Source organism: Triturus cristatus, chromosome 11, assembly GCF_964204655.1.
Source record: "Triturus cristatus chromosome 11, aTriCri1.1, whole genome shotgun sequence".
NCBI classification, from domain to species: domain Eukaryota; kingdom Metazoa; phylum Chordata; class Amphibia; order Caudata; family Salamandridae; genus Triturus; species Triturus cristatus.
Window position 1 is genome coordinate 430,567,788 of NC_140594.1, and position 23,104 is coordinate 430,590,891.

Below are 23,104 nucleotides of genomic sequence, written 5' to 3' on the forward strand. Positions count from 1 at the left end.
TGTCATGTGCCACAGAGATCAATGGCTATACTGCAAGTCTCAAGATTTAGTGCTGGTAAAATATCTCTGTAGTTTAGTCAGTTATAACACATGTATAGCATACTACTCTCAAGGGGCTGCCGCTTAAAGGACTTGCTGCAGAGATTTATGTGTGTTGTAATCTGTGGTTGTTATGTTAGTGGAACTTTTATAGCGCACAGCTACCCTAGGGCGTCCCGGCGCTTGCTGTAGTTCTCCCAACACTCAGAAGGAAAGAGAATCAAAAAAGCCATGTTTTAAGTGCTTTCCTAAAGGATAAAAGATCCTTAGAATTTCTCAGATTAAAAGGAAGCTCATTCCATGCCCTAGCCGCCCCTGCGACAAAACTTCTGCCGCCCCATCTGGCTTTCCTTATGATGGGGAGAACAATAAGTTTTGCTCCTAAGGAGCGCAAAGATCTTGCCGGAACATACCAGCGAAATTGTTGTCTCAGATGAAGAGAACCTGTATTCTGAAGAGCGCGAAAAACTAGACAAAGGGCTTTAAAAAGAATTCGCTTTTTCACAGGCAGCCAGTGAAGTTTTCTTAAGCCAGAAGTCGGGGTAGACCTTGATGTTCCCGTAAGCAGCCTGGCTGCTGAATTCTGGAGCATTTGGAGTTTACGTAAATTAGCCTCCTGCATGTTCAAATAGAGACCATTAAAGAAGTCAAGACGTGACATAATCAAGGCTGTTACCACTGTAAATTTGCAATCTGATGGCAAAAGCGGAAGCCCCTTCCCCAGGCTCCTAAGTATGTAAGAGGTGGAGGAGACTACCGCATTCACTTGAGCTTGCATAGAAAGGCACTCATCCAGCACTACACCCACATTTTTGACTTTTCTTGAAGGAACTGGAAGAGTACCCATAGTCTCAGGCCACCAACTAGGAGTCCAGAGATTGACATTATTGCCTAAAAGCATCACCTCTGTCATACTTGCGTTAAGCTTTAGGCAATTCTGTACCATACAACTACCCACTGCTCCCATACAGTCATGTAGCCTCTCCCCTGACGCCCTCTCCTGGCCTGGTTGCAAAGATATTAGTATTTGAGTGTCGTCAGCATATGATGTAAGACAAAAGCCGAACGACTCAATCAAAGGGGCCAGAGGAGATGCGTAGACATTAAAGAGCGTGGGACTAAGGGAAGAACCCCGTGGAACCCCACAGGGAAGAGAGAAAGAATTGGAAACAAGTCACCCAAAGCCACTGACTGTCGTTTTTCGGAAAGGAAGGACTTTATGAGAGACAATGCTTTAATCTGTATTCCGCATGGCGACTGCCGGTCCATCAACACTCCATGATGGACCGTATCAAAGGCCGCAGAAAGGTAGAGTAGAATCAGCACTGCCTTACCACCCTGGTCCAACCCTCTCCTAATCTGATCCGTAGATTTGAGAAGGGCGGTCTCAGTGCTGTGCCCTTCTCTAAAACCAAATTGGGTAGGATCCAAAACATTATCACGCAGAAAGGCACTCAGCTTATTATTCATATGCTTTTCCACCAGTTTCGCCGGCAAAAGGAAGACGTGAGATAGGGCGAAAATTGTTAGGATTGTTAGTATCCAGGTTCGGTTTCTTCAACAATGGAAGCACCGAGGCTACCTTCCATTGCTTAGGAAACTGCACATTAGAAAACATATCATTGAAGAGAACCGTCAATGTCGAAGCTATGGGTTCAGGTGCCAACTTTGCTATTGCCACTGGGCAAGGATCATGAGGTGACCCTGATTTAGCAGTTAACAAAAGGTTAAGGGTATCAAGATATGCTATAGGAGGAAAAATATCCAGAGTGGAATTTAAATCCGGCCGGGCCTTCGGGCCGGAGTTAATGCCCGCCGGGTCTTTAAAAGTATTAAAAATTGTTGCTACTTTAGTCTGAAATAAAGTAGCAATTTCCTCACAGAAATCCCTAGTGGGAGTAAAGTGGACAGGTAATGGGTGCGCTAGCTTAGTGACTATTTTATAGAGTTCCTTTGTTGAATTGCTCGCGAGTTTAATCTGATTTGAAAAAAACTCGCGCTTAGATTCCATCAACAAATGTTTATAACACAAAATACTTTGTTTATAGAGCACTTTTGCAGATGGAAGATAACCCTTCCTCCAAGCCCGTTCCAGTTACATTTTGGTTTTTGGGATTTCAAATCTGGCGAATACCAAGGGGCCGTAGGTTGTAGCCTTTTAGGGATGATAATTTTTTTAGGTGCTAAAATAAGGCACACATCCTCAATCCATGCTGTATATACAGAGGTGGCTTCTTCAACCTCTGAAGGGAGGGGTCTCTGTGTGGAGAGTAGTAGATCCCTAAGATCATTCCCTCCAACCTATTGCAAGTTCTAATTTCCTTAGACCTCCCCAACGAAAGGTCTCTGCCCTGATCTTTCAGGCCAATTGCCTCTAACCTAATGGCATAGTGATCAGACCAGGCAAGAGGAAAAACATCAATGACCGAGAGATGTGTAGAATTAGAAAAAAATCCCGTCCAAAGTGTGCCCTGCTTGGTGAGTGGGAACCCGTACCAATTGTTTTAGCTCTAGACTACCCATGAGGTCAAGTAATTTTTCTGTGTCTTTATCACCATCCATTTCTAAATGGAAATTAAAATCACCCAAGATGGTGAGTGAATCCAGGGTCAGACCTTCCTCAAGAACAACTCCCACCTCTGCTAGAAACGGGTTCCTAGGACCCGGAGGTCTGTAAATTAAAAAAAACCCTAAACATGTGACCATGATGGAGAGTAAAAGCAAAGGGCACAGCTTCGAAAAACGAATTGACAATTATGTCAAAAGTCGCTTTAATAGAGCTCTCGTAGATCACGGCCAGACCTCCACCTTTCTTAAAAGGTCTGTTTGCAGTATAACAAGAAAAACCAGGGGGTGTGGCTTTCACAAGGTCTGGCCCCGAAGCTTCATCCATCCAAGTTTCTGTTATAAAAGCTATTTTAATGTTATTGTCCTCTATCAGTGTTGCACATTCAACACTGTGTTTAACCACTGTGTGGTTGTTGCTATCCATCTTCCCCCCTGTTTCCTGCTGCTCGGCCAGTGTGAGTGTGATGTAGTAGAATGTTGACCGGTGCCTGGTTGGGATGAATGTTAGTTGGAGAGAGTGGTCTGAGCAACATTTATTCTGCTCCTGGTGGGGCATTTACAGTGCTTAATTTTTGAGTCCGTGGTTGCCGGTGGAGAGCACCAGCACTTACTTTTAGGGACTGGCACTTATTTTCTCCATCAGATACTTACTAAGAGCAAGAGAGGGGAAAAAATTAAAAAAATTGAAAGACGGAGGAAAGAAAAGACTTAACAACCACCACAAAGGGAGAATACCGGAACCTGTAAGAGTTATATAAAGGGTAAGAGCTACAAGTAATGGATTAAAGAGAAATTACGTGGGTTTAAGACTGTGAGCCTTGGCATTCAGCGTGCCGAGAGTTTAATTTAATTGGTTGCAGGCATCTGAGCAGAGCTTCGGGGACCAGCACTTCTTCTTACTTACAACCTTTATCGAAGACTTATCTTATTTCATAAACCTATATACAATAACCTATGTGACTGGCTTCCTGCTTACAAGAGATTATCTTCATTATAACAGTGTAATCTGATGGTCGCATGTTTGAAGGGTCAGAACGTAGCTCAGGGGATTACTGTGTTTGTTTCAGGGACCGTTATGTAATTTATAGGTCGCAATCCTCAATCCCAGTTAAAAAAAAAAAAACTTGATGGGGTATGTGCCTGCGGCAGTAGCCTGTAACTTAAAAGACAAAGGTTTGAATCTCTCATGCTTTAACTCAACCTTTCATTCTAACATTTATAAAAATAGATACTATTAAGTGTATGGTATGGTACCTAAATGGATATTATTCGTGTAATTGAACATGCAAGGCCTCATGCCATGTCACTGGTAATTCTGACCAAAGTTACTGTTACATCTGGTATGATAAATACGGAGGCTAGAAAAACAGTGCCATTACAAGTTGAAATCTGAGGGTCCTGTAAGAAATGGGGAGTAACTTGAGGAACCAGATTTAGAACATCCAATGCCCGATCATTCCTTATTTCCAGTTACAATTTCCCTCACAAGCTTTGGCTGGTGTGAGCAGCAAAATTCTCCTGTGGGACCTGTCTTGACCAATAGGTTTGGTTCCATTACTCAAAACTTTGGTTGCCCCATATCTGCTTGCACACACCTTTCCCTATGACCCAGACAGTGCTTCACGTAGTACACACAGACTGCACATCACACCTGTCCCTACACAATTTGCCTCTGACCCTTGTCTCACACCCAGCACTGTACCCCATGCAATGTCTCACACTTTACCCTGCAGCTATGACTGGTCCTCAGGACATGCATCAACTACAGTGCTCCATACTTTGCACTGAAGCACAGACCATGCACCACACGATGGACAAAAAGTTTATACAGGTTTACCAGGCGGTCATCTAAGGCTCCATGTAAAGCAGGGCAGCAAATCGGAAGGAAACATTTGGAGAGCTGATTACATGGGGCCAGTTGCTTGGAGCTTATCAAGGCCACCACTTCCTCACTCCCTGCATGCCCAACCATGTCTCACACCCTTAATCTGTGATGCAATCATGATTTTCTGATGAACAAAATACTGTCTTTTTAACTGTATGTTGGAGGGGGACTGGTCACTGGGCCAAACTGTGTTACGAGTAACTCGTAATGGGACCAATAGATCTACAAACTTTACATGCATTAATAGCTTGAGAAACTAAAATGTGTTCATTGCTTGATGTAACGCTCTGTGGACTTGCAAAGTGATATGTAGAAGTAACTGCACCTTTGTTCCCCCTGATATAATGCTAAGTCTGAAATCAAAATGCGACACACCTGCTCATACTTGGTCATAACGTGGACTAAAGAAATTCTGGAATTGAGTCTGTGGACCTATCACGCTGCCTTAGAGTTGGAAGTAGCCAATCTGCCCAGACACTCTGCAGATAGCAGTTTGGCACTACATGGCACACACTGAATGTCCACATGTGGTACTTGCTGCTATGTGTACCACTGAAGGAGCCTGCACAGGCTTCAGAACAGTGACTGAGGCAAGAGTTGGACTCTAGTAAATGATGTGTGGTGCATGCTGGATTCAGGGAAAGTTTGGTGGAGCAGTTGAGGTTGTAAGGAAAGGTGTGAAGTTCTCTGAGCTGTAAGACCTACAGTGTGGTGCGGTCTGCCGTTCAGGTTGCAGCCTTTTCTATAAAGGAACATGAATGGCACATTCTTGGCTTAACACAACCTGTAAGGCAGTGCGGGCTGTAGGGAAAGGTGTGAGCTAAAGCCTAGATTCAGTGGAAAGGCTCGAGTTGGTCTGAGCTTATGGCGAAGATGTTATGCGGATCTTGTAGTAGGGCACTGATGTGTTCTCTTGTTGCCCCTCATAGATGCAGGCAATCCAACAAGCAGCGCACCAGCACCAAATGTTGCAGAACTACTACCTTCAGCAGCAACTGGCTGGAACAATGCAGCAACAACAGCAGTTACTGGCACAGCAGCAGCAGGCAGCAATGCAGCAGAAGGTGGCGGTGATGCCTCAGAAGCAGCAGACGCCACAGCCCTCGCAGCAGCAACCGCCAGTAACCACATCAGTGGCAGCCCCGCCGCCACCCTCGAATGAACAACCAGTAAGCAATTTTATTTTGACTCTTGATGGAGTTAATGCAGGTAGTGAAACGTTTTGATAAGTCAGGCCAATAAATACAATTAAGGAGAATTGCAAGTGTAAATAAGCAGTCTTTTTTTACTGTTTAGCTTAGGTGATTGGTATCTGTCCCAGTCTCGATGCCAGTTAAATACTGCTCTATCTTCTGAACTTCTGCTTTTCTCCGAATCTTGACTTTCATCCCCTCTGAGATCACGTTTAAATTGATGAGCACGGCAATCAAAAACAACATTTAAGCATTTCAAGCAAGTGGTCTGGTAGGAATAATAACTAAAAGCTTTTTCTAAAGTTCTAAGAAGACTGTCCAATCGCACGAATAGTTATTCTATTGTTATTTTGTGGAGTTGTAAAAACAAATGTGGTGTAGGATGCTGTGGAACCTTAGATCTCTTTCTAGAAGGAGCAAAACGCGGCACAGTAAACTACTTTTTGTGGAATCCCGAGCCTGCTGTGACTGAGCAGATGCAGCAGTGATCTAAATCGATGTTTTGTATTTGCCACTCATGGGTATCAAGTCCAAGTAGAATTTCCATGCATTAAAGGGATGATTTTTCCCTTCTCAAACCTCTTTTATTCATGAAATAATAAAAGCATCCAATAATTACAATATACTACAATGTTCAGAAAAGAAATTGGTAACAATAGTGACTTTCGGTTCTGGTTTGGTATTAATTGATACTGAAATGGTGCTGTACAGCTAATCTGCACAAACGATTTAAAAAAAAAAAAAAGCAAATCCGGTTTAAACTTGGCCTGTCTTGCAGACCCTTCTGAGGGTATAATATAGGGAGAGGGTAAACAGAAAGTGTTTCCAATTTTAACTGCCATAGAAATCTTTTCTCTATTCTACAGTAAAAAAAGGCGCAACAGAATTACACCCAACTTGGCGTGAAATTAGAACTTCACTGAGAGGAGTACATTTGATTGGCTTTGTGTAAACCCGTTCTGTAGTTTTTGAGAGATTTTGCTTTTGGAAAAAGGTATGAGTTGGGCTTCAAATGATTAAATTATAGAGACCTTGACAGCAGAAAAGGGGATTCTTTGATTTGTCTAATCTTTAGTGCACACATCCTTCACATCCTTGGTTCTTTTAGCTCCAAGCCATTAAATCTTCTGAAGGAAAAAAGGTCCAGCAGACCAGACCATGCTGGGGTGGCTTTTAGGTCAGGGATTGAAGTGTTGGTGATGTATGTATTGGTGAGAAGCTAAGACCTAGAGGAGGAGATTTATGTAGGCTCCATCAGTGTAATTCCATAGTCTGTTGGCACAAGGTTTTGCAGTCTAATTAGTTCTTAAAGTGCAAATTTATTTTTACTCGAACCCAATTCCAGTGCTGTTAGTCATGGCTGGTTCTACCAAACAAAGTTCCCTATATGCAGAAAAGTCTGTGCTGGGAGGATCTTCTTATCTCTTGAGCACCTAGGCTTCCAGGAGTAAGTTCACTCAGCAGAGAGACTCTTCCCATCATATTCCTACTCCTAAATGACTGTGGACCTAAACTGGCTCCCCTACTGCAAATGAGTGGGGAAAATGGTGTTCGAGGCATGTGTGCTGTAGTTACACATGCTTTGCATACTCATGTCATCTAGTGTTGGGTCCGGATGTTTGCAAGTTGTTTTACTTCAAAGAAGTATTTCGTGTCACGAGGTAAGGTGACTCCTCCTTTCAGTGATAGTGCGTATGCGCATTGACTCTGTTGTTTATTTTTTTTCCGCTGTCTGGTTCGGATGTGTATTTCTGCGCTCTGGTTCGAAACTGTTCTTCGGGTTCCCCTCGGTGCGCAATGGACTCTACCCTCAACGATATTGTTTCATACGCGTTTCCTACTTCTCCATGCATTGGTACTGTCAACGAATACTTCATTTTCAATCAAACTTCATGGGCGGCCTTCAGGCCTAACCGCAAGAGGTCTGGTCTTCTGTCCATGGAATGGACTCCGTTTAAATTCTGCCTTGGGTGCCACACTGAGTACCCTCGCACCGACTCGCAGAAAGTGTGTAACTTGTGCTTGTCTTCGTAGCACAAAGAAGACGACTGTGACACTTGCAAATCATTTGGTCCAAAAAGACTCTTCGGGACTGATGAGCTCGACGTCGTGAAATGTAACATCCGAATATTCATTACACTCCGGATATCTTTGGGGAAGAATCTGAGCATGACGATGTCGAAGCGTCAGTGGCAGAAGAAGAGGCCATCTCGGTTCCAGAGTCTGATTCAGAACTCGAGATAGACATGGAGTCTGAAGACGTGTCTCCGGGACAGGGTGCCGCGAGTACCAATGACCCCTTAAGCCCATACCCAAAACTCCTAAGGCTTCAGCACCACCTCTGCCTTCTGCCCAGGTTGGCACCAAGACGATGTTTCCTATGCCCCACCTTCCAGCTCGGCACCAAAACAGTTAGTCAAGCCTGTCGGCTCGGGACAGAGTCGACTGAAATCCTCTTCGGATCCGAAACCTTCCAGTTCGAATCCCAAATCTGGTTCATAGCTGAAATCCTCCCCTCCTAAAAGCAAGACCATCCCGGCATCGAAACCTTCAGTTTCAAAATCAAAAGGCAGCAGTTTTGAACCTTCTGACTCTAATTTAGACATTGTTCATCCCAAACTGGATCACAAACAAAAGGAGATTTATATCCATCCAGATACAGGACATATTCATGCTTAATCTACAATTAAACGCAAGTATCTTTCTGAGGACTCTCGCTATAAGTTTCCTTTAAAGAAGAAGAAAGATTTAGCTACCAGCCCTGTTTATCCTGCTCCACCATCCCCTCCATTTCCACCCTCTTCTCCACATTTAGATCCTTTACACTTTTCACCTCTGGGGTCTCCACTTTGACAGCCTGAAGAGGGAGATAATGATGAGGAAGATATTCATTTGCCTGTAGACCCATGGAAGGATTACACCATTGTCCCTCAAGTAGGCAATGACCCAGGCCTTTACCATGCAAAGCCTTCCCCACCTAATGATAATGTGGCTTACCAAGAACTTATTGATAGAACAGCAGAGTACCATGTGTGTGTGGAATTACATAATGAGTCGTTAGTAGAGGACTTTTTATTTGAGACACTTGGGGCCATACACAGGTCAAGTCAGCCACTCCCTATGCTGAAGGGCATGACAAGGCATGCAAATAACATTTTCAAAGACCCAGTGCAAGCACGCATTTTGACTTCTAGAGTCGATTTAAAAAAAAAAAAATAATACAAACCTTCGCCATCTGATCCTATTTTCATTAAAGGTCAGCTGCATCTGGACTCCCTTGTAGTATATAACGCTCGCCAAAGAGCTAATTCACAAACATCTGGTGATGCTCATCACCCATATAAAGAATCTAGGCTCATAGATGCTTCAGGAAAATGTGCAGCCGCTCAAGCTGTTAATCACTGGCGCATCACAAATACACAAGGTCTGCTAGCTATGTGCGACAGAGCACACTGGGATGAGATGGAGCAACTGCTCCAATATCTCCCAGAAGAACACAAAAACAAGGCAAAAGAGTTATTTCAAGAGGGCAGACTTATTTCTAACTCTTTAATTAGATGTGCTCTAGATGCCGTTGACACAGCTGCTAGGGAGAAAAATACCACCATTCTCCTTAAAAGGCATGCTTGGCTTAGGATTTAAACCTGAGGTACAACAATCCATTTTAAACACCCCTTTTGACAAAGAACACATGTTTGGTCCTGCAGTCGACCAATTCCTAGAAAAAATGAAAAAAGATTCCGAAGTGGCAAAGTCCATGAGAGCGCTCCAGTCCCCATGAATTAGAGGCTCCTTTTGTCGCTCTTTTTACAGAGGACGGTCCAAAACCACATCCTCAGACCCACCCAAATGCTTTCACTTACAAAAGCAATACCCAATCCTCTCCCTCTAGAGGTTTTTATAGAGGTGGGTATAGAGGAAATAATTACAAAGGTGGGGTTAGAGATGACTCAACACGTAACACCCCTTCTCTTAACAAATAGTGACTTCCCCGCACTTTCCCCCAATCACTTAACACCTGTCGGGGAAGACTTCAAAAGTTTCTTCCCATTTGGCAATCCATAACACCTGACAGATGGGTGATCAACATTATGCATCATGGTTATTGCCTGGAGCTTCCCACCAATCATCCAAACATTCCACCTCGCACTTCCAAACTGTTGTCAGATCACTTATAGTTACTCATTCAATGCCTCTTACAGAAAGGAGCCGCAGAACCAGTTATGTAACACTACCAAGGTTCAGAGATTTATTCTCTATTTTCATAATTCCCAAAAAGGACTGCTCTTTAAGACCCATTCTGGACCTCCGAGTGTTAAACCAGTACATACTCTAAGAACATTTTCATATGGTAATACTTCAACAGGTGCGTTCGCTTCTACAGCAAGGCGATTTTATGCCCACACTGGACTTAAACGACGCATACATTCACACTCCCATACATCCAGCTCATCACAAATTCCTCCGATTTGTGGTAACAGGCAAACACTATCAGTTCAATGTACTTCCATTCAGAGTAACTACTGCCCCAAGATTTTTCACCAAATGTCTAGCAGTAGTGGCAGCTCATCTCAGAAGACAATAGAGCCACATCTTCCCGTAACTAGACGACTGGCTCATCAAAGCCAGCACACACCAAAAGTGTCTACAACACACTCAGGTCACGCTAGACTTACTCAACCAGTTGGGCAAAACAGTAAACGCATCAAAGTCTCACCTGCAGCCTTCAAAGACACAATCTTATCTGGGAGCCACTCTCAACACTCAAAAAACATTAGCCTCTCCCAATACAGCCAGAATTCGCAATATTCAAGCTCTGTTCCTTCAGTTTCAGGCCAACCAAAAATTACCAGCCAGAACCTTCATGCAATTGCTAGGGATGATGGTGTCATGCATAGCAATAGTGCCTCATGTAAGACTACACATGCGTCCCCTACAAGAATGCTTGGCACATCAGTGGAATCAATCACAGGGCCAATTAACAGATCTAGTGTTGGTAGACTGCTGCACCCATTGCTTGCTGCAGTGGTGGAATCCACAAAATATATCAAAAGGGCGGCCCTTCATCGACCCTATTCCACAGATAGTGATAATAGCAGACGCATCTATATCAGGTTGGGGTGCCCATCTCCAAGATTACACAATCCAGGGTCTCTGGGACACCAATCACACAATCTACAAATCAACTATCTAGAGCTTCTAGCAGTATTTCTAGCACTCCAAGCATTTCAGTTCCACCTCATAGGCAAAGTTGTCTTAGTCCGCACAGGCAACATGAAAGCTATGTACTATATACAGAAACAGGGTGGGGGACACACTCTCTCCAACTGTCGCACTCTCTCAGACCATTTGGAGTTGGGCAATCCATCACACAATTCATCTCCTGTCAGAACATCTTCCAGGGGTGAACAATCCGATTGCCAACCTCCTCAGCAGAGGGAGATTGCAAATACACGATTGGGAACTTCATCCCCAAGTTCTCCTTCAATATTTTCAAGAATGGGGGTTCCCACAATTAGATCTGTTTGCCACAGTGGACAATGCACAATGCCCAAATCTCGCCTCCAGGTTCCCACACCCTCTCTCCTAAGGCAATGCCCTATGGCTGAATTGGTCAGGGATATTTGCCTATGCTTTTCCGTCTCTCCCACTCCTTCCGTTTCTGGTTTGAAAGCTCAGGCAAACATAACTCGCACTCCTTTTAGTAGCCCCCACATGGGCTCATCAACCTTGGTTCACCACACTGTTAGAACGATCAGTGGTTCCACATCAAAAGCTGCATCTCAACTCCAGCCTTCTCACACAGAGCCATAGAAAAATCAGGCACCCAAACCCTAAGAAGCTTAATTTAGCAATTTGGGTCCTGAAATCAGAGTTTGGATATTTAAATCTGCTGCCAGACTGTATGCATATCTCAAAAGAAGCAAGGCAGCCTACCACCAGAGCTGGTTATGCAGCAAAATGGAAACGTTTTGTTATCTATTGTGATAACAACAACATTAATCCTTTAGATGCTTCCGTTCAAAACATTATTTGTTACCTTCTGCATCTACAACGATCTAGTCTAGCTTATACATCTATTAGATTTTCCTTGCAGCAGTTGCTGCATATTTAAAAAACCGACAGCATTTATCCTTGTTCAAAGTTCCTGTGATTAAAGCCTTCATTGGTAGTTTTAAAAAGTCATTCCACCCAGAATACGTCAGGCACTGGTGTGGAATCTTAACATTGTACTTAAAAGACTCCTGGGTCCACCCTTTGAGCCTTTACACAAATGTCCTTTGCAGTTACTTTCATGGAAGGTTGCCCTCCTCATTACAATCACATCATTAAGGAGTGTTGGTGAGCTACAGGCATTAACTTTAGAATAACCCTTCTTTCAGCTTCATAAAGATAGGGTAGTTCTTCACACCAATCCTAAATTTCTCCCTAAAGTCGTTTCTGCGTTTCACATTAACCAATGCGTTGAGTTACCTGTGTTCTTCCCTCAACTGGATTCTGTGGCAGAAAGAGCTCTTCACACACTTGATGTCAGAAGAGAGTTATTGTATTATATAGATAGGACAAAACATTTTCGTAAAGCAAAGCAACTTTTTGTTGCATTTGCTCCACCTTACGAAGCATTCCTATCTCTAAATCAGTCATTTCCAGATTGATTGTTAAATGCGTTCAAACCTGCTATGCTAAAGCTAAAATAAGTTTATCTATACCCCCTTAGAGCGCATTCCACTCACAAAATAGGGGCATCTATGAACATTTTAGGTAACATTCCTATTGCTGATATATGTCAAGCATCCGCATGGTCTGCACCACTCACATTTACAAAACACTTTTGTGTGGATGTGTTGGCATGCCAACAAGCCAATATAGGACAAGCAGTGCTAAAGACACGTTTCTAGACAACAGCAACATCTTACTGGTTAGCCACTGCTTTGGGAGAACACTGCTATATAGTCTATGCAAAGCATTTGTATCTACAGCACGCATGCCTTGAACGGATTATGTTACTTACCCAGTAAGCATCTGTTCTTGGCATGTAGAGCTGTAGATTCACATACGCCCTTCCACCTTCCTGGACACCTGTAGTTGTTGCAGTTCTCTTTATTTACATTACATATGCATGGACATCTCTTTACTACACACACTTACTCTAGTCTCACCCTCTTGCATAAAAACAATCTAACATTGGAGTCGATGCCCATGCTCACTATCACCGAAAGGAGGAGTGGCCTTATCGTGTGACTCTAAAGACGTCTTCAAAGGAAAACAACTTGCAAACATCCGGACCCAACAGTAGATGATAGGAGTATGCATAGCATGTGAATCTAAAGCTCTACATGCCAAGGACAGATGCTTACTGGGTAAGGGACATAATACTTTCCCAAAGTTCCTCTGACAGGTAGTAGTGATTCTTCTTGCACATTATTCAAGGATACCTTTCTGCATTTGTTGAAAATTAGTTCTGTATTTAGTGTGCCCGAAATGGGAGTTTGAAGTGATACACGAGTTTGGTATTGATGGGTGTCCAAACTCCAGGCTCTAAAGCTCCCCCATCCCTTTCGTGCCCTTTTACTTCAGAGCTGTGTGTTTTCTCTTGATAGTGATTGCAGCATTGGAAAACACCTTGAGATGTTTGGAACAAATAACCAACCTGGTGGCATTTTCAACAAGTGAAACCAATAAATTCTTCTTTTTTTTTTTTTTTTTACTTCAATCCCTTTAACTTAGTACAGCCACGTCCCCTACAAAGACTTCAAGCCCTTCTGTTAGGCCTCTTTTATGTTGACCCGTAGAATCTGAACTGGAACTGTTCTTGAACTGACTACACAATACCAGAGCAAGTCACTGGCAAATGCCAGTGCAGCAAGCCGGAGCAAGTTTCTCCCACCCATTTTTTGTATCTTCTTTTTGTCATCTCTTCGGGGGGAAAACACTCTGGGCTAGTAGTTTTCCTAACAGGTGCAAAGTGGGTTGTACTCTCCAGCTGAAGGTGTAAATACCTTATTAACCTTCGTTGTCTTGTGGCACATAATAGTTTCTGGTAGGAATAAAATTGGTTCATTATATTAGAATTCACATTTGTCCTCTTCAGGTCTCATTCTCTGTATTGTGTTAATTTGTTGTTGAATACATTGATTAAACTCTTGATACATATGAAGAGTTAAATTGCATTTGTAATTTTCCACTTGGCTCTGCAGCAAAAGAGGTCGCGTCAGTGCAGCAGTGTAAAGCCGAATGTCTGTTTTGAAACTGTTAAATATTAATTTGTCGTCTCAGTTTTATAACAATCCTATGTATGTCCTTAAATATTGTTTTAAAAGAGGTGAGCTCTTGCTAAATTAAAAAATTGGAATGTTGAGCGCTTCACTGGAGACATTTGAGTAGCTCAAAGTGAATAGCGGCTGGTACAGGCCTTTTGCTCCAAAATTCAAATGTCTGTCTTTCTGATTCTCCCTTTTTGATTTAGAAATTTCACCCATCCGTAGGTGTCCTGTTCTAGCAGCCTTATTGCCTTTCTGCCTATGCCTACACCAGTTGGTAAAGGTTCTTTCCCTTGCTACTCGGGCATGTAACTTGGATCCATGTCCTTTAACAAGCCCTCTGCAGAGGGCTGTAATATCTATTAACACATCCTAGTGTCCCAATAGTTTTTCCAGTCATACAGTATTAGGGGAATATCATATTAGCAGAGCAGATAGCTGAGGCTGATCAAAAATCCATAGTTTCCAAAACAATGCAAATAAAAATGAGCATCACAGTAGGCATAAACTATCAAAAAGGTAAATTGAATAATACACATTTTTCTCAAACTGTAATCTGACAAAGACGTGCAAGAGAATACACAGTCATTTCTATGTTTTAATACACGAAATGGAAAACAGTTACACTGAAATGAAAATGGGTACACAATTAATAAAACAAACATTGATTTGCAAAGTTTAAGTTTGTTCATCCAGACATATCGAACAATGCACAGCCGTTACAACATCGAAGACGTTCAAAAAGACAACACACATACAGGTATGTTTAGGCCTGCACACTTTGGGGAAACTACGGACTCTGCTGTACCCCTTGGCTGCTTCTCCGCGCATGGTGTGCTGGATATCCCAAAAGGCTTTGAGCAGAGCGGGCAGGGTCTCCAGACTAGCCTCTCTTGTCTGTATACCCTGAGCCTATCGTAAAAACACACTGAACTGTCCAATGGGTTCCCAAACTTGTGGGATAGAGTGACTGGCTCCTGTCTCTAGAAGTGAACTAAAAAAAAAAGACAAATCTTTAAAAGCATCAATTTCCACATTACTCTAGGATGACAGCACACCTAACACCGGGAAAAGAGACGAGAGGATAGGCAAAATGGATGGAACAGCTGACCGTACACAGGCCTTTTTTCCAAACTACAGAAAAACATACTGATGTGAACTTACTTTGGTTTCTGGAATGGAGCAACAGTGCACCATTCTTTATTGCTCAGTGAGACAATATGTTTCCTGGGAAAATCTGATCGACTTGCAGCTTCTGTTGTCTCTGGTTCATGCTCTGACTAACGGGAACGGGGCGCTAATATTGTCCACATCATAAACATCAAGTGACATCTCTGTTTGTTGTGTGTGCTTTAAATATTTTCTGAATTACTATTCTTTTCACTTTATCATAATCTCCAAATTAGACTGTTGTTTTACTAATTCTAATTTGCACATGATTTGTACTACCAGGTCTCATGTATTTCCATGTAGAATTATGAATTTCATGTTCCCTTATACCCCAATCTATTCGGACTGGTCTGGGTTGAAATTGCAGGAACGGGTCCAGTATAAAATGTGCAATCCTTTTGTTTGACATAGAAGTTCACACATTTTAAGAATCTTCTTCGGTGTGAAAAAACCGAAAGGGATCCAGGGAGCTGACATGATAGATGAAGCGGCCTCAGGTTCCAATTCTGATGAGCACAGGTAGTCCTTCTGCATTAAATGGTTTTGCTGAGGGAGTGATGAAGAAGGGCTGGTGACACCAATTCTGAAAAAAGGCAATTTGCATAGATATATAATCCCTAAAAATGTGATAAGCGGTCTGGCGCAAAGCTGCCTTCATCAAGACCTCACTAATATTAATACTATAACAATATTTGAAAGTAGAAAAACAGTTGAAATCTGTTCTTGCGGGCTGCACATGACAATCATCATTAACAGGGGTTGAGTAACTACCAACAAAAGTGAAAAACTGGGCAGAATGAGGGAAAAGATAAAACTGCTTTACCGCCAAGCATCCATGCAAGTGTATATATATGCTCCTGCAAAAATCCCCAAGGAAGTTCCTGGAAGCAATCTGCGGTCACATGAAGTGACCAAATATTGCCTTGTTTCTGAAGCACCCCACATCTGAAGTGTTTCCCCCGAATCCCACCACTAAACAACCACTGTGCCCTATTAAATTGGTCATCTGCAGCCCCAGTTTTCCAACTCCTTGAAAGTTTCCAAAAGGCGATTAAAACAAGTTTAGCCTCTACTTTTCCATCCTGGAAAGCAAATGCCTGCTTCAAAAATTATCTTAAATATTGAAAACCTCCTCTGCGTATTTTCTGCGTCTTCAGTTTCAGAAATCTGCAAAGGTCGTCATTTCTGTGTGTGCTGGTAGGTGGCATTTTGGCAATGTCTCTTGCAGAAAGTCTGATTTTCGCTGTGTGAAACCTCCACCAAAATCCTCGTTTCTGTGAGGTCCAGATTTTCCTGGTAACGCGAATCTAAATGTGTGTTGTAATACTGTTCATGTTTACTCCAGCACTCTGTAAATTCCTGTGCCTAGTAAACCGATCATTTAGTTTTAAAAATGAATATTTTAATAATGTGTTTTATTAGGTTTCACCTTTTTATTATCCATCAAGAGTGCTTAATGCATGTGGTTGCAGGCTTTTGTTTCAGGCGCTCTTTTGTTGGGCACTGCGATTTAGTTTTCATCCTCAGCCTTTGAACACAAGAGAGAGGCAATCAAAGGAAGGGAAAGGCAGAAAAAAAAGAAAATGTAAAAAGGGGAGGAAGGAGGGGTGGGCACTAAAACCTGCAAGAGTGAGATAAATAGAAGGGAGGATGTTGGAAGAGGCATGTGGTGGAAGCACGGCTGGGCAGCTATTGTATATGAGAAACCTGGCACTACAGCAGCGTCAGCCAGGAGGGGGAGGGGGAGAGGACTCCTAAGAAAAATGTTTGGCACAATGCATTTTTCTTCCCTTTCACAAACGAAGCACTGCCCATCAAGTCTACTCAGTTTGCAGCTACAGTATATGTGAAATGGCATAATAGTATGGAGAAACTTGTTTTGCTTCTCTAGGTTCCTGGCTTCCCTCAAATGCTTATTTCTTGAATTATTCTAGATCTCTAGACTGGTGAATTGCACATATGTGAAACTTATTTTAACACCTTGAACTCAAAAGATGAAACTTGTCATAATTACATGCGTAAAACTAAATAAAATGTTTCACCCATTGAAATTTATAGTTTCAGTTAAACATCTGTTTATTAAATTCGAGATCTTGTATTACATAGTCTGTGTGTATTTGATAAAAGCCTCACGCATTTACTCTATAAGATTTGTTTCATGTTCATGCAGATCAGAGTCTTATCATACTTCTATATTAATCGCTTATGCAGGTTGTTGGGTTATGATTAAAATTAAATGTGGTGCAAATTCAACCTTGAATTAACATCATTTATAGTTTCACGATTCTGATCCATCTAATGGTGCTGATTTTTTAAAATGTAGGAAACTTTATTGTGATGAATAGAGGCATGTTGGAATTATTAAGAAACATATCAAGTATGGGTTACTTTTGCTCTTAGCAGTGCCTTTCATCTTTAGAGCAGGCGAACAAAACAAAGTACAAAAAGATAGTTAATAACTTGACCAACAAACACATTAACACTTAATGTTACAGTTCAGTGAATTCAGAATGCATAAGATTTAAAAAGATTATAAATACATAATATTAGACCAAATGACCAATCATGTTCTTTTGTACCAATGTTAGCTACATGATTACATATCAGCGTATTTGCATTAACGTCCCCCAATTACTTCAAGTATTTGGAATTGCCAGTACATCCTCAGTCAGGTTATATAGAGAAAATAGATTCACCAGATCAGCAACTTGAGTTCCTTAACCAGTTAGAGATTGGAGCCCACATTTCAGCTAATCTTTTTTTTTTCCCCTTACATTTTAGCAAACTTTTCTCCTAATAATAACATGTTGGATATTACGTCAGCCACTGACAAAGCATCGAAGGATCAGAATTTAGCCAACTACCGATGTTAATGTAATGAATAGGCGACTAAAGGAGCGGCTTGTAAAGAGGGCTTCAGGACAAAAACTTCAAAAGCTTGTAGCTTCTAACTACACCTGTTACTACTAAAACGATTTCCCTAACTAGTTCTTTTCATCCCTGTAGTTGCAAGCGCCACCAAGGCATCACAGGGCTCAGCTCACCCAGCCAGTAGCAGCAGCAACAGCTGCACCAGCAGCAGCACCACCACCAGCACCGGCATCTGCACCAGTGCAGGCTCCGGCTCCAAAGATGGGTTCCATGACTCCTCCATCATCACCTAAAACGCAACGCTCCGGCCACCGACGGATTCTAAGCGATGTGACCCACAGTGCTGTTTTTGGGGTGCCTGCCAGCAAATCCACTCAGTTACTTCAGGCTGCTGCAGCGGAGGCCAGCCTTAATAAGTCTAAGTATGTAGTCTTGCTTGCCGTAGGTGGGTGGGCGGGGGGAGTGGGAGTGTGTGCCTGAGGGGTGAGGGGGGGGTGACGATGATTAACTTGCATAATGCTAGGTAACTTGCGTTGCCATTTTCATTTTTAATGGAGCCTTCTTGCTCAATTACCATATTTTCAAAACTAACCTAAACTAATTTTGAATTGATCTACATACAGAACAAGGTTCTAAATGTGGCTCAAGGGAAAGAGCATAATCTTTTTTTGACAGACCTGTTACTTGGTGGAGCCATCCTGGCGAAACCGTTTTGAGACAAATGCCAATGGTACCCATTTTAGCCAGAGTCCACGTTTAGCTAATTCCGCAATTCTGCATGTTGATATTGATATTTCAAAGGGGTAACAATTTTTTTTTTATGTCAAAACATGGTGAAAGTTGTAGAACGTTATGTGCAATGAAGTGTGCTTTGAAGCCATCATGGGAAGAAATGGGGGTTTGGGGTTTTATAGTATCACATACGTAATCTGCTTGATGGCTAAGTACAGCAAATTTAGAAGGTGAATGGTAGCAGCTGTAATCCTGGTTATGTTTAAGACGTTAAGACTACTTTGACAGTCATGCCAACATGGCCTATTGAGTTGGATTGATGTCAGTAGAGGATGCCAATCTCCCATTCTCCTCTGATTTTCGCCCCCTCTACACCCGCATTTGTCTCAGCTCAATATCTTTTTGAGGATTCCTTGACACATGGAGCAGAGGAGATCTGTCGTGTCGACACTTGCACCCTGAGGAAACCGTAGTAATCCATGGGATTACGTGGGCACCAATAGGGAATGTACTCCTCCAAACAGAAGAATAATTTATTAAGCACAATGGGAACATTTTGCACAATTCAATGTTTAGAGTGTGTTTAAAGTATAGAAATTCTGTAGCTTTTATTGAAAGTTTACCTAATGGAATCTGCTTCTACCTAGTCCCATTTTGAACAAAGCACTAGAATATCGAGCAAGGTGGAGAAGCAGGTGCCTATATCACAGTGTTAAAGATGATTTTGCGTTCTTCCTTTCTAGGTCTGCTACAACCACTCCCTCGGGTTCACCCCGAACCTCACAGCAGAATGTCTACAACCCTCCAGAAATGGCTGGCTGGAATCCCTTTGATGATGACAACTTCTCCAAGTTGACCGCAGAGGAACTCCTCAACAAGGACTTCACCAAGCTGAGCGACAGTGAGTTCATGACAAAGGGGAGAAACGCCAAGCTTAGAGAGTGATTTTGTGCACTGAATAAGTGGAGCATAAAGCTCAGAATCTGTGCCAGTGGCGTAACATTAACCCTCGCAGCCCTGAGCTCCAAGGGGTCCCCCTCGGGACTGTTCTAAGGCAGCGGGCCACTGGCCTGAGAGCTCCTGACTGGGTCCAGGGAGCGGAGGGGAGGCCTCCATGTACTTTGCAAGAGGGCCCCCTCGAGTTTGGTTACACCACAGATCTGTGCATCAGTAAGCAAGTGGAAGATGATTCAAAGAGCAGGATCAACAAGACAAAAAAAGAGGATGGGAGACGTAGCAAGATCTGTGCAGACATTTCTAGAATCTGCAGCAGTAAGATGTAAGCGTTTTGAATTAAAACGTTAAAAGGTTGAAATATAAAATGATTCCCAGTTCTAAGGTTTCATTAGAGTCGATTTGTTCACCTCGATGCAGGAGTTCCATTTTCTTATCCACTGTAAATAGATTCTTCCACCTTCATTGGTCTTGAAATGCGGACTTGCCTTTCTCTTACTATTGGGCTCTTGCCACACCCAAGTGTCTTATCTGTGTCATTCCCATATATTTGGACTGTTATCATTCGCGCGGTATACTCTGCCGTCAGAGGCTCTCTACTTTCCTACTAGCCCTCTGCCTTTCCTGAAGGCCTTTCTTCTTTCCTGTTGACTCTAATCTTTCTGAAGAAGCTTCACTGCTCACCCCAGAGACCTAATGCATGCATTCCCTCACGTGAGAAGGAAAGTTCTCCTTCCTGTTTGTTTAAAGATTTATCTCAATTCAAACCCTCCAAGTTGGAGAATGAATTCTGAATAAGTTTCATTTGTTGCATATCCGTTGCTTCTATAACATTCTTTCGAATTACCAGGGCCTTGAAAGGGCCCGCAATCTGTTATGGCAGAAACGTCAACTGTTTACTTAGATTATGCTAACATCCTGTTTTTTGTTCCAGCCAAACCTCCAGATATGCTTGGCAGTTCAACAGAGACTCTGCTCGTCGGATTTGAGGCATCTCCAGTTGTGTCGCAGGCAGAGACCTTTGGGCCTAATTTGTTTGCAGTGGTGCAAGGTAAGCCTTGGGTGGGTTGAACAAGTACCTTTGATGTCGGAACTCTCAATGCATTTAGGGAGGTTTTAATTCACAAATGGTTTCTTCACACCTTGTTTAAAATGGCTAGCTCAATTACTGTGAAATTTGTCCACTTAACATCGGGGTACCCCTGGCCTCCTTTTGGCCCATCCAACTTGCCTTACGAAAACAAATCCATAACTAATTATCCTGCTAAAATCTGCGCGCATTCTGTAGCTCACGATCATAATAATAATATTGCAGATTTCTCTGTTTAGATCAATAACATGAGCACAATCGAGTTAGCTGACTGCAAAAACAATGATACCGTCAGAATGTGTATATATTAAAACAAAGTTTATTATCATTATTAGGTGAGCCGCAGTTGACTCTAGCCCTGGGGGATATGTGTATGTCACTTCTGACACCTAGGGAGGACCCAGTTCAGAATGTGTGTATTCGAATCCGCATATACAATTGAATGTCCTCTCACTTGGTCCAATTGTTTCACACTTAGATAAGGTCTTTTACAAAATTGCAAGTGCTCGCCCACTTATTTTTTAGTAGAGTGTCCCCCTTGTAGTACCACACCTTGAATCTTTGGTAATTAACAGATCTACTTAGAGTCACTGGCGATGGTGTTTTTCCTTTTATTGATACCGGTGCTTCTGCTTGCTCCTCCTTTCTAAGTAGAGAGTTGATACTTGGACTTTGCGATATCCACAGCCTTATTCACTTGCTGTTCCCCTTACAAACACATCTACATGAACTCCAAATGATTCTACAATAAGTTTAAATCCATCATTCTAATTATGTTTGACACATGTTGCAGATCACATGCAATGCTATACCCTGCCCATTTAGTGTTGGGTTTGCAATAATACAGGTTGCTGTCTTTAAGAGTTTAAGTTTTGAGAGTGACTTGTGACCACATAGCCGAAACGCATCCGTTTTACAGCTAAAGTTGGGGTGGTCTGCCTTCGGAACCGTGACTGGAAATACATTAATTTTGAGTGCTGCAACAGTGACTAGATGGTACCAAACAAAATCAACATTTTCTACAACATGTCGGACACAGAGAAATATCAAATTGATGCATCAAGAAATGTTGAATCCTGCATACCTGCTTTTTAGGTCATATGAGAATGACTGACTGAGGGTGGAAAATACGATTTTGCCATCCTTGTCATAGGAACTTGGCACAATTTGATAGCAACCGGATATGTAATCTGTACCTTAATTATGACCACAATGAAGAAAGCTGTTTGGTGTGTCAGCATTTCAAAGTAGGCTTGCTTCACCACCATGGAGTCAAAAGATCATGACAAAATAGCTGTGGGATTGTAGGAGGACTGTGATGCCAACAATGATTCTATAGTTCTGCATAGGTAAAAAAAATCTAGAGAATGAAGCATCATTTTCAGATGTCTGTACACTAATTTGTATCAAGACTTAAATCCATTGCGGTATAGAAACTCTGTCTCGTGTTGGGCTGTGACGGCCACATGAGGGTCACTTGGAACACATGCCACAGCCTAAAAGGGCTAAACAGACTTATTCCAAATCTCGATGCCAATCACTGGAGGCATCCTGAAAGCCTGCCTTTAAGCACGAGGTTCTGTCTCGAAAAATAACTTTAACACCAAAGGATGATTGTCCTTGAAGAAGCCAGTACTGAACGCATTCCCTTTTCATGGCCTACTTTGTCCTTGTCCCCGAAAAGTGTACAGGGACCATATTCACAACTTCTCCGCATGAGGATACAACAGATAGTCGAGACTTGAAACAAAAAGGCTAGTTATCTATGCTAACACTGGCCATATTCTAGAAATACCTCAGGACAATATATTTAGGCCCACAAATGTAGCCAAATCAACCATTCCGTTATCATGCAAGCGACCAACTCAGGCAAGTGTGGAATCAAACGAAAGATGACACCAGGGTCACATTCCAAAGCATCCTAAGGCCACTGAACACAACAAACAGCCCATAGAACAGCAAACACGTGCTCCACAGGACACAATTCCTTATTCACCATGTATGTCACCACCTCAAACTGACTCCGATAAAGAGGAGGACCACAGTCAACCATGTGACGGTCTGCTTCCCTGGACCAAGGATGCATGGAAAATGTACTAAACTGAATCAGATTTAAAGAACCTATAAAGGAATATCCCATTAGGGCATCACCACCAGACAAAGCTTTTGCTTATCTTGTACTAATTCGACAAGCTGCTCTTTAGCATAGTGTTAACTGTCCAAGACTGTCCAGCGTTTACCCATGTTAAAAACCGGCTTACATTCTGCAGATGATTTTTAAAATCCTGGTGAAGACACCGCGTATATACACCTAGAAATAAGTGCAAATATAAAACTATAG

General features: G+C 42.4%; 1 protein-coding gene across 6 annotated transcripts in view; it reads left to right on the plus strand.

Moving 5' to 3' along the window:
• Nucleotides 1-23,104, plus strand: part of AAK1 (AP2 associated kinase 1) — a 362,789-nt gene that overhangs the window by 136,118 nt on the left and 203,567 nt on the right. For all 6 annotated transcript variants that reach the window (XM_085636284.1, XM_085636286.1, XM_085636279.1 and 3 more), the window contains exons 13-16: nt 5,422-5,661; nt 18,123-18,409; nt 19,463-19,620; nt 20,608-20,724. In XM_085636284.1, the coding sequence (XP_085492410.1) occupies nt 5,422-5,661; nt 18,123-18,409; nt 19,463-19,620; nt 20,608-20,724 (802 nt within the window). The remainder of the gene's footprint in view (nt 1-5,421; nt 5,662-18,122; nt 18,410-19,462; nt 19,621-20,607; nt 20,725-23,104) is intronic.